A 12,685-nucleotide genomic window follows, 5' to 3' on the forward strand; every position below is an offset into this window, starting at 1 on the left:
ATTTCAAAGTACACTGGGCACCTGAAACTGTCAACCTTTTTTTTCCTTCTTTTTATAAATTTATAATATCCAATTCTTTTTTTCCAATTAAGGGGCAATTTAGTGTGGCCAATCCACCTACCCTGCACATCTTTGGGTTGTGGGGGCGAAACCCGCACAGACACGCGGAGAATGTGCAAACTCCACGCAGACAGTGACCCAGAGCCGGGATCGAACCTGGGACCTCGGCACCGTGAGGCAGCAATGCTAACCACAGGGCAGCACGGAGGCACAGTGGTTAGCATTGCTGCCTACAGCGCTGAGGACCCGGGTTTGAATCCCAGCCCTGGGTCAATGTCTGTGAGGAGTTTGCACATTCTCCCCATGTCTGTGTGGGTTTCACCCCCACGACCCAAAGATGTGCAGGTTAGGTGGATTGGCTACACTAAATTGCTCCTTAGTTGGAAAAAAGAATTGGGTACTCTTAAAAAAAAAAAAAAATTTTTTTTTAAAGCAATACGCCACCACGCCACCCTTGAAACAGTAAACCTGCTGTGTGGGTGGCTAATTATTGTGGGGAGGGTGATCTGATGCCCACTGTCTCTTAAGGTGCCAACCTGCAGCACAGCCCAAGTGGCATCGCCAGCACATGAGAGACACTGTGTGCCAACAAACAGAACACAGTCACCACCCCACCCCCAGCCATGAGAAATAACAGCACCCGTTGTCTTAAATCATTGCACTTGTAAAAAGTTGCTCACTGATTTCCTGTGCTAATAATGGCTTTTAATGCATTAGCTGAAGGTATTTGAGTGATGTGCGAGACAACAGTGCCATGATCCTGTGCATGTGGCAGACAGTGTCCTTTTTGCCATTCTGGTATGGCTAATTGCAGCAAAGCTGTAACACCCTGATCTCTCTACATGTTGTGTGTGTTTTTTGTTGTTGAAATATAGCTGTCCACGTTCTAGGCTCCTTCTTTTCTCTGTCGGTGGAGTGTGCATTTCCATTCTGGAAGCCAGCAGCAGGGAAGCTATGTGTGTTCACAGACAGCCTGGCATTATTCTCCCAGGGAATACACACACAACTCGGCAAACAATGAACCTCCAAAGTGCGGCAGCTGATAATAGGCTCCGCCTGACCTCGGAGGTCGCAGTCAAATAAATAGGCCAGATGCTTAGCACTTGTGTTTTCACGGCCCAGGAGCAGATAATTTCTCTCGATTCCGCCCTCCTACTTCAAACCCTCCCCGACACAGAATCTTGCAACAACACAGAGAGAGAGAGAAAATAAAATCCTTCAGCAGCCTAGAGCTACAGTGTGTTGGGGGGAGATTAAGTGATAGCTTATCGCTTTCCTCTTGCTGTCTGTGTTGAGAGATTGCAGGCTTCATACACCCAGTGAACCGTTAGTGCCAGGGATTTGAAACTGTGCAAGAAGCCCTTACCTTCGTTTTTTCCTCCCTCTGTCTCTCCACCAAAAAAATGTTGCTTTATCTTTAAAAGCAAGAGGGGATTTGGTGGAAAAACAAATACAGACTGAGTATCAACTTTTAAAACAAAAATCTGTGTGGTGACCCAAAGAGAGGATGTGGCTTTGTTTTCGCAATGCATTTGCTCATTGAACTTCTGATGCAAAAGGAAAGTAGTTTGGGGAGAGGAGATGTATTCTTGTGGTCGTTTGTGTGTCTGTCTGCATTTTAACCCGTCCTCAGGGGACATTAACACGTTGTTGGGATTCCCCCACCCCAGCCATTGCTCGCTGTCTGCTCAGAGCATTGGGGAACTTGATACTATTGAGCCCAGATAAATCTCCCCCCCCACCCAAAATAAAAACCCCAAATGTCTGAATTCGGGTCTTATTTTATATTTGTAAAGAGGGGAGATGAATTTGGATTGTTTGTGGTTCAGTTGGGAGTGGAATGGGTTAACAATTGCTGTTTTCCCGACTAGGTAAGTGTGTGTTTTGTTTAGGATGATGGGGGTGGGGGGGGGGGGGGGGGGGGGGGGGAAGAAACACACAACAACAAAAATCAAAGGAAACTGTGTGTGGCGATTGGATGAAAAATGAAACACCTGATTGCCCCCACCCCACCTCACCTCACCCAAACAGGTCCAAGGCTCCCGACCACATTAACCTCTTCCTGGCTTCTCACTTGAAGAGTGGGTTGGAGATACTTATTTTCCACGCCTTAGTCCCTCCTCTCACTCTCGCTCCCCCACACACATACAGCTTTAGAAGGCACCGGATACTCAGCCGGCTTCCCCCTGTGTCTGCCAGACTTGATGTTCACACAGCAGAGGGTGGGTGTTGGATTGTGTGGGCTTGATACTGAACTCTGGCTGGTCGATTTCAGCAGCAGCAGCAGCCCCTCTCTGTGTAATAACACAGCAGCTCCGTGCAGACTGATGCACACACGGAAGAGAAGTGTACGCTCTGCGAGAGGGTGAAACTACCGTTTGATTTTATTGACACAAGGACGAAGTGAAGCTTTCCCCCCCCCCCCCCCCGCCCCGCCCCGGGACGAGGGCGGGGTTGTTGAACAGATGCCGCCAGCTTTTCCAGCCCCACTCTTTCATTAAGAGTGACAAATCCGCTGTCATTCGGCCACACTCGCTAATGATTCCTGCCTGAAGACTGATCGGCGGCTGCGGTGTGTGTGTGAAGAGGAGGGGCGAGTTTCTTCCCCTTTTTTTTGTTGCTTCTCTTTCTCTCTCTCTCTCTCTCTCTCTCCCCGCAGTGCTGGGACGTGCAGCCGGGAAGGGGGCTCCTCTTCTCCTTCCTTCTCTCCCTCCTTCTCTCTCTCTCTCTCTCTCTCTCCCTGAACCCAAACCCACTCCTCTCCGACCTTGACATTCACATGACTGGGTGGGAAGATCAAGGATCGCTCCTCCCAAGTCTTGGGAATTATCTTTTTCAAACACAAAATGAATGTTTGCTCGTAATTACCTTTTCCCTTCCCTTTTTTTGGCTGTACTTCCACACGCCCCCCCTCCCCCTTTTTTCCCCCTCCCCTCTACCCTCGCAGCTCCTTGGCATTTTATGGAAGGAAGATCTGGGGAATGCAGTTGTTTGGTGGCTTCAAAAGTATTGTTGGTAGTCAATTAAGCAGAATGTGGGTCTGGGACTGACAGACAACATGCCTTATTGAATAACAAGAGCACCTTGTTCTCTGGACCTGTACAACTCATTCGTGCTTGCGGATCTGCCCTGGTGAGGATCAATGGCATTGTAAGTTAAAACCATGTTTGGATTGAAGCCACCGCTGTACTACCTCCCAGGTAAGCCACATCAACAGTCACCCCTCTCTCTGTGTCTCTAATTTGGTTGGTGTTCTTATTTCTATGTACAGCTCATTTCTTGTAGCAACACGAGCCTGTTAGCTTGTACCATCCAGAGGTCTTGTCATATCCACCCCCCCTCCCCTCCTCTGTCTACCTCTCGCACTCTGTCTTTTAAAAGCTTCTGTTAAGTGCTGAGTCTATTTTATTTAACAGCTCGTTTCAAAACACTTGGGTAATCCCGGACTGTTTTAAGCATGGTGCGTGTTACCATGGGTGGGTGCTTCACGCAGCCCCTTCGTGGCTCAGTGAATCCTGATTGTGTGCTCACAACCATACTGGAGCAAATGAAACCCCCAGCTTTTAATTGGTGGATTAGGGGTAGGCCATAATGTTGCCAACTGTGGATTTTCTTTGGTTTGACCTCGCCACCGTGTTCCCCGCCGACCATCGCCCTCTCCATCCCATCCTTCACCGTATCTCCGCCTCTGCTCAGCTACTTCTTGTTTTATTAATAATAAATTTAAGAGTACCCAATTCATTTTTTCCAATTAAGCGGCAAATTAGCCAGCCCAGTCCACCTTTACCCTGCACATCTTTGGGAAACACACGCAAACACGGGGAGAACGTGCAAACTCCACGCCGACAGTGACCCGGGATTGGGATCGAATCCAGGACCTCGGTGCCAAGGCAGCAGTGCTAACCACTGTGCCATCATGCTGCTCCTCAACTACCTCTTGTGTGCTCCCAGTTCTAGCTGGTCCACTCCAGCCACTGCAATTCTAGCTCCAGTTGTACCGTCACTCTCCAGTTTTACCTCAATTCTACATCCTTATTGAGCTGCTTTGCCTTTTTTTTTAAAGACAAAATCATTGCTGGACATTGGAGCCAGTTTCCAAACCAGCAACTGGTTCCTCCTCGGCTCTGTGATCGCAACACTTGTCCTGCTGTGCCGATTGGAAGGAGATGGAATTTCCTCAAATTGAACTTTGGGATTCAGTTTAGGCAAAGGTAAAGTCGCCATACATAGGCTGCTTTCCCTACAGCTGACTGGAGGTGATTTAACCTGAGGATCACCACACCTCAGTCAACGGGCAAGGTTGAGAAAGCGAGGCCTTCATGAATAACCTAACTGCGAGGTGGCCCCCACTGCCCCAGCAAATTCAAAATCCTCAGTGTTCCCATCCCTTACCCTCGGTAATCGCCATTGCTCACGGCTTGCCCAACGTACTTTGGCCATCTGACCTCTGTCTTATTTGTCCTCCTTCCCACTTAACCCTTAAAAACAGGCCCCTCCTCCCCATTAAACAGAAGTATGATTCAGTCCAGAGTAGGTCCAGTTTCCCAATGCCTAGTTATTAATTTTCCTTCAAAGCAAGTTAAAACCCACCAAAAGATACTGCCAAGTGTATCCAAAGAAGATTGAGTTTTGTAAAGTCATTGTACTTACCAGAGGTGGAGTTGTTACATCGTTATTATTAGTCATAACATAAACCCAGATAAAAGAAAATGACTGCGGATGCTGGAATCTGAAATCTGAATCTGAAAGTCATCCAGACTCGAAACATTAACTCTGTTTCTCTCCCCACAAGAGGCTGTCAGACCAGCTAAAATTTTCAGCACTTTCTGTTTTTGTGTAAAACATAGAAGTTGAATTTAAGATGAAAGCGGCATTTGTAAAAAAAAAACTGAATGAACAGCAAACTTTATTTATGACTATTTAGAGTGTGGAATGGGCAGGACCTTCATTCCCATTGTGGCAGATCAATTGTTTTTATTTCAGACTTTTTGATTCTCTTTGCGTTCTTGTACTGATCCCCACCAAATCAAAGCAACCTTTTTATTTTAATGGAGGTTTTGTCGAGTTTTAACTACAGATCCTTCTGGTTAGCACTGCTGCCTCACAGTGCCGAGGACCCGGGTTTGATCCCGGCTCTGGGTCGCTGTCCGTGTGGAGTTTGCGCATTCTCCCCCCTGCCTGCGTGGGTCTCACCCCCACAACCCAAAGATGTGCAGGGGAGGTGGATTGGCCACGCTATATTGCCCCTTAATTGGAAAAGAAAACTACAGCCCTTTCTTTGCGGTCTTCACGTGAATCTGTCACGGTAACCACGTAAGCCACATCTTCGTGTCAGAGTACAGGTAGAGAATTGGAAAAAGGCAGTGAGGGTGTTCACTGGGGTTGGGGGGTGGCGAGAAAGAGATAAAAGAAAATAAAACACTTGACTCCATTGGAATAATGATTGTAAAACAGGCTCTTGACACTCTATCTTGACCCTTTTGGACTATTATCCCTTCAGTTAGGTGAATAATGGGATGTGAAGATTGAGTGGCGAATATCTAAAGGATGAGAACTTCTTTAAAAAATGTATCTATATTTTTCAGCCTTTGGACCCAAGTCATTCCAATGTATAGGAATGATGTGTTTATTTTAAGTATGTATTCCTTAGTGTCTCGTATTGCTTGGATATTTGCAGTGTGATGATGACCATGCTTTTAGTAATCAGCAATTAAAATAAATTGCGTCAGTTAATAACACCTTGGTGAGCCTGACTCAAAATTATGATCAGTATCCCTTGGTGACATACATCAGGAACCACAGCTGCAATTTAAAACACATGCTGGATTCTCTGTCTATTGTCATTTTCCATCTCCAACCCCTCGCTGACCCTTATGCCTCAATGGTTGCTCAATTTTTGGAATACTTTTGATTCTTTTCCTTTTCCTGTTCTGCCCCTGTGCTCTCTCTAATTTTCCATTCTGAAGCGTCAAGATTGTTTTTAGAAAAGTAAAAGGTGACTTTATTAAAACGATTAAGACCCTGTGGAGTCTTGACAGGGTCGATACTTTTATAGAGTATAGAACGATACAGCGCAGTACAGGCCCTTCGGCCCTCGATGTTGCACCGACATGGAAAAAACTAAAGGCCATCTAACCTACACTATGCCCTTATCATCCATATGCTTATCCAATAAACTTTTAAATGCCCTCAATGTTGGCGAGTTCAGGTTGCCCTGTTGCAGGTAGGGCATTCCACGGCCTCACCACTCTTTGCGTAAAAAAACCCACCTCTGACCTCTGTCCTATATCTATTACCCCTCAATTTAAGGCTATGTCCCCTCGTGCTAGCCACCTCCATCCGCGGGAGAAGGCTCTCACTGTCCACCCTATCTAACCCTCTGATCATTTTGTATGCCTCTATTAGGTCACCTATGAGTTCTTTATAGAAAGATACGGAGAGGATGTTTCCTCTGGTGGGAGAATCTAGTGGGAAGGGACCACTGCTTAAAAATAATGAGTCGCCCATTTAGGACAGATGTGGGGAATTGTTTTCTCTCGGAGAACTATGGGTCTTTGGAACTCTCTTCCTCAAAAAGCAGTGGAAGCAGAGCCTTTGAATACTTTAAAGGTGGAGGTAGATAGATTCTTGATAAGCAAGTGGATGAGAGGGGAGTGAAAGGTTATCGGGGGTAGGCGAGAACCTGGCGTTGAGATTACAATCAGCCATGATCTTATTGAATGGCAGAGCAAACTTGAGGGGCCAAGTGGCCTATTCCTGCTCTGAATTCGTAAGTGCAGAAGGTGGCCATTCGGCCCATCGGGTCTGCCCTTGGAAAGAGCACCCTACTTAAGCCCACACCTTCACCCTGTCCCAGTAACCCCACCTGACCTTTTTGACACTAAGGGGCAATTTAGCATGGCCAATCCACCTAACCTGCACATCTTTGAACTGTGGGAGGAGACCGGAGCAAACCCATGCAGAGACTGGAAGAAAGTGCAAACTCCATACAGACCGTCACCCGAGGCTGGAATTGAACCCAGGATCCTGGAGCTGTGAAGCAGCAATGCTAACCACTGTGCTGTCTGTATGTTCTTATGATAGATTCAAAGATCTTAACCTCCTTTTGAAAGCTGCTGAAAGTAATTCACTCTTGTTGTTGCTTCAGGAAGAGAGACATTGGGATTGTCAGTGGCATTCTGGTGTGGTTTAAATCGTTTTGTTGAGGGACCTTTCACTAAAGGGTTGAAATGTGATGTATCTTCAGTAACTATTAAAAGCCATCTCCTCAAGTTCAGCAACACTTAACTCTGTACTTCTAAATACCCTCAAAGCTTTTCCTTTCCAAGAGGGACATAATTTATTTAAACAATTAATACAGTAGAGCAACTAACTGCAATATCAGTTCAAGCTGAAGAGAATGCTTGAAAAGGCAAAGAGTTAACAAAACCATTCAATAACCTCGGAAAATCGCAAATGGAGGAACATCCAGCTTGAAGAAATAGCGTGCCTCGTCCCTGTGTGACTCTGTATTCAAAGGGCGTTGCTGAGTGATTCTAATTTCATTATGAGGTTCAGACAATTGGTTTATTAAGTAACACTATGAAGGAGAACCCACCCCCACCCCCAGTTAGTATTTATTTGCATTCCCGTTGCAACCACCAGCAATTTATTCTCAAAGATAGTGACTGAAACGGAAGACCTGTAGATTTGCCAAAGTACAAATGAAATTCTGTACCCAGAGGGTACAAATCTTCCCCAGGTTCCACTGGGATTATCCTCCCTTTATGCAGCCAGGAAATGAATTTATGTCCGTATTGTCTAGGAAAATATTCGTTGTGTTTTAGGATTTTTTGGAAGGCTCCTAGTTATGTGTTTTATCTTGCTGTGCTTGAATTATTTCCTTGCAAAGAAATGAATGTGTCTAAGCCAGGTGTGGCCAAAACAAAATATCACGGTGGGTAGTAGTTAGCACTGCTGCCTCACAGTGCCAGGGAACCAGGTTCAGTTCCGGCCTTGGGTAACTGTCTGTATGGAGCTTGCATGTTCCCCCCTGTGTCAGCGTGGGTTTCCTTTGAGTGCTCTGGTTTCCTCCCACTGTCCAAAAATGTGCAGGTTTGGTGCCCTTTGGGGTTATGGGCATAGAGCCGGTGGAATGCCTAGGTAGGGTGCTCAATTGAGTTTTCCAATGGGCAGCTTAGTTGGACAGTCCAGGACGGTTTTGGAACTGGATTAAAACAGGAACCTTTATACTCTGCAGCAATAAGGATAGTGCAATTGATCTGAGTCTTTTTGAGTTTCTTTGCTTTTTACTCACCAATGGCTTGCTCCACCGCCTCCCCACTGAAAGTGTGGGTGTGAATGAGGCTGGATGTGACATAGCTCTGTTTTACCCCTGCCCCATCCCTGGGCCAAATAGCATACGTGCGTTTATTGTTTAGGCTCACACCAGACAAGATCCTTGCACTCCCAACAGGCAGTCAATATGAGCGAAAGGGACAGGGTGAAAATAAGCGGAACAAAGAAGGAGCAAGTGCTCCCTGATGGCTTAGTCGTGTATACGAGTAGTTACTGATGTGTCGATGTGTACACCGGTAGGTTTGACTTCTTGGTCTGTGCTACATTAGCAAATCTTCGCTTGTGGTATCAGGAAGTGACCAGTACTTGGACTTGGCACCCCTGTGTAAGGGAGGGTAAATTCAGCTAGGAATGGCTGGCACTCACCAGGAATGCCATGCTAGGCGACTAAATCTGCTGCGTCTTTAAGGCACCGGTTTAACAATTCCTGACAGTTTTTACTTTCTGCCCGCAACCAGTGTCTCTGGAACCTGCCAGTGAACTTTGCATATAATATGGACAGGTCTGTCACCGACTGCACAAATCCAATAAAGTAACCAAAAGCTAAAATAATGGCATGCCATTTCTGAATGTTTTGTTTTTATGATTTTTCAAAATGTTAAACTTTCGTGGTTTTTTGCCAAATGACATATTTCTCATCTAGTAGGTGCTGGCCAATTTCAGGGCTTGTGTTGTAACAGTGGCGTTAGACTGAAGGAAGCAACTCAGTCACTCGGAGACTGGCGAATGGTGTCACACTGGCCTTGGGCTTGACTACTGCTGGACAAGAACGAGCCCAGATTGTGAGAGAATCTGCTAACTCTGAATGGCAGTGATTTTACAACCACTTTTAACAGTTACATTTGAAGTGACTCTTACAAAGGGCTCCCCAGTTATCTCGGTGGGTGATTAGTCATCTGATGCATTGCTGACTTCTCCAGACTGGTTACGGTTTTGAGCCAGTGCTCAGTCAGCTGTCCTCTGCTGGCGTGGTGGCAAAGGAGCTGCACCTGACTTCACAAAGTTCCAGCTTCTGTTTGCTGCTTAGTGGTGCCTGCTGGAACCTGCACTAATGTGAGCATAAATGCTGGCAAGATTGAGGTGACATGCGGTTTCCTCCCCATGGCTGAAGCAGCCAGCAGCTGCACTTTGTTATTCAGTCCAAAATGATAGAGGCGTGAAAGTACATAAATATATCACACCTAGGCCAAATCTGCAATTCCCCTTCTATTTGATCCTCTTTTTGATGGTAGAAATGTGCTCGGGCATTGTGTTAAACCTCTCTGCCCACCATCCCTGTCATTCCCCACTCTTTGCTGTTGCATTGCCCTCCTCGTGTTTGTCGCACGGTTTAAGTTTGGAAGTCAAGTGCCTGCTTGCTGCAAATGTGAAAGGTACAAAACCCATCTGGAAACACTGGCAGCGCGGGCGATTAGCTGCTGCAACTCCCCCGGACTGCGAGGCAAACTGTTGGTGGGCTGGCAAACTCAAAATAGCCCTTTGACTGACACAGTTGCATGTAGCTTCCAAGGCGAGGTTGGACAGCTCTGAGCTAGGTCAGTTTTCACCCTTTAGACACGTGTGAATTCAGGATGTTGCCGGGAAGGGGATGAAACACGGAACCATCCAGTTTAGTTCCAGTCACGTTCTCCAGCTATTTGTTTGCACAAAGCAAATCTATTTGGCCTGTCTTCTGTCGCAGTATCCCGCGGATATTTTGGAAAGATTGTTGAATCTTTATGGGGATTCATATTTGTCACACAGTCTCACACCTCACGAGAACTGTTTTTGAGGTGCAACCTCTTGTTGCAGTCTGTTGTGCCTGACTCGCTACATATCTGAGAAGCTGCAAGGAAGCTTTCTGTCTGCGTGGCACCTTTCGGTGTAATTTTCTTTTTGATAGGCACTCAACATAATTCCTAAGATGCCACCCAGATAGTGAATATTCGCCATGTAGTGATAACACAAAATCTCTTTTGTGGTGTGCGAAAGAATGGTGCTGACCCCCCCTTTCTCCAGTCTGGCAATTTGGCCCTCAAGGCCCAGCCAACTTAGTCCAGTTCACGCTTGGATAGTCCATTTATGCTTGACTATAGGTGTAAAGGTTTGTTATAGTATGACTTTAACTTTATTATTTTAATGGTGTTAATCCTACAGTTCAGAAGTTTCTTAATGTGGGCACTAAAGGCAGTGGTCTTTGAAATAGTAGATCCATTGGTGGCCATTTTCCAAATTCTTTGAACTCTGGAATGATTTGTGCAGGTTGGAGGGTAGCTAATATAACCCTGCTATTCAAAAAGAAGATAGCGATAAAACAAACAGGGAACGGCACCATGGCACAGTTGCTAGCACTGTCGCCTCACAGCGGCAGGGATCCTGGTTCAATTCTGGCCTTGGGCCATTGTCTGTGTGATCATAGAATTTACAGTGCAGAAGGAGGCCATTAGGCCCATCGGGTCTGCACCGGCCCTTGGAAAGAGCACCCCACTTAAGCCCACACTTCCAACCTGTCCCCGTAACGCAATAACCCCATCCAATCTTTTGGACACTTAAGGGCAATTCAGCATGGCCAATCCAACTAACCTGCACATCTTTGGACTGTGCGACAAAATCCAAGCAGACATGGGGAGAATGTGCAGACTACACACAGACTGACCCAAGCTGGGAATCGAACCTGGGAGCCTGGAGCTGCAAAGCAACTGTGCTAACCACTATGCTACCTTGCTGTCCATGGAGTTTGTATGTTTTCCCTTGTCTGCGTGGGTTTTCTCCGCGTGCTCCTGTTTCCTCCCACAGTTCAGAGATGTACAGGTTAGGTGGATTGGCCTTGATAAATTGCACCTTAGTGTCCAGGGATGTGCGAGTTATGGGGTAGGGCAGGGTGGATGGGTGAGTGGACATGGGTAGAATGCTCTTTCGAAGGGTTGGTGCAGACACGATGGGCCAAATGGCCTCCTACTGCACTGTAAATTCTATGAACTGACTTGACCAAGGTGTACTGGTGGATGTAGTTTATTTAGACTTTCAGAAGGCTGTCAACAAGGTCTCTCATAGCAGATTACTACGCAAAGTTAAAGCGCATGGGTTAGAGGGTATTGTCTTGAGATGGATAGAAAGCAGGTTAGCAATAAAGTTGTGATAAATGGATCTTTTCCAGGATTGGCAGGCAGTGACTCGTGGGGTACCTCAGGGATCTGTGCTGGACCTCAACTGTTCACAATATATATTACGATTTGGACGAGGGAACTAAATGTATTATCCCAAATATTTGCAGATGATATAAAGTTGGGTGGGAGGGTGAGCTGTGAGAAGGATGCAGATTTCCTTCAGCGTGATTTGGACAGGCTGAGTGAGTGGAGATACACATGGCAGATGCAGTATAATGTGGATTAATGTGAGGTTATCCATTTTGGTAGCAAAAAGAGGATGGCAGATTATTATTTGAATGGGTGTAAATTGAGAGAGGTGGATACTCAGTGAGACCTTGGTGTCCTCGTGCATCAGTCGCTGAAAGTAAGCGCCCAGGTACAGCAGGTAGTAAAGAAAGCAAATGGTATGTGGGCCTTCATAGTGAAAGGATTTTTTAAAAAAAACTTCTGGTTCTTATTTGTTCTTCAAACATCGAGAACCCTGGTGGATCGGAAGGGACTATTTATAGCACAGTTGTCTCATTTGGTGAATAGAACCTAAATCACAAGATTTGATTGCAGCAGCAACTTGATATGTACGCAATTTAGGGAATATAGATTTAAACTTTATACACGCACTACCCCCCCCCCCCCCCCCCCAAGACTTTTTAACTGTGTGCCTATGCAATTTGCAAAGGCAAAAGTTTGGAGGAGCTTTGGAGCTACACCATTGGAATAGGCTGCACCACAAGAGTGTTGGATGGCCCATGATGCCCAGCAGCAACCATAGTAGCTCTGTTGGGCACAAAAAGGCAGCTGCCCTGGCAAAAAGTGAAACATAATAATAATCGCTTATTGTCACAAGTAGGCTTCAGTGAAGTTACTGTGAAAAGCCCCTAGTCGCCACATTCCAGTGCCTGTTCGGTGAGGCCGGTACGGGATTCGAACCCGAGCTGCCGGTCTTGTTCTGCATTACAAGCCAGCTGTTTAGCCCACTGTGCTAAACCAGCCCATAATTGTTTAGAAAAGAGGGAAACCTGCAACTCTGAATTTACTGATGGACTAAGAGTTGAATATAAGCTCCATGGTTCATCCAATACTGTCACATTCCTCCCCACCCCCCACCTCACCCCATAGTTCCACTTAACTTGCGGGGTACGATTGGAAAGACATCCTTTTTA

General features: G+C 46.2%; 1 protein-coding gene across 9 annotated transcripts in view; it reads left to right on the forward strand.

Moving 5' to 3' along the window:
• The window catches only part of gse1 (Gse1 coiled-coil protein), a 663,550-nt gene that overhangs the window by 518,280 nt on the left and 132,585 nt on the right, over positions 1 to 12,685 (forward strand). For 2 of the 9 annotated variants that reach the window (XM_038806281.1, XM_038806283.1), the window contains exon 1: positions 2,503 to 3,260. The exons of the other annotated variants lie outside the window; for them this stretch is intronic. In XM_038806281.1, coding sequence (XP_038662209.1) covers positions 3,224 to 3,260 — 37 coding nt within the window. In that variant the 5' untranslated portion in view covers positions 2,503 to 3,223. Of the gene's footprint in view, positions 1 to 2,502; positions 3,261 to 12,685 lie in introns of those variants that run through there. 9 annotated transcript variants of the gene reach the window in all.

Source organism: Scyliorhinus canicula, chromosome 9 (assembly GCF_902713615.1).
Source record: "Scyliorhinus canicula chromosome 9, sScyCan1.1, whole genome shotgun sequence".
Lineage (NCBI taxonomy): Eukaryota > Metazoa > Chordata > Chondrichthyes > Carcharhiniformes > Scyliorhinidae > Scyliorhinus > Scyliorhinus canicula.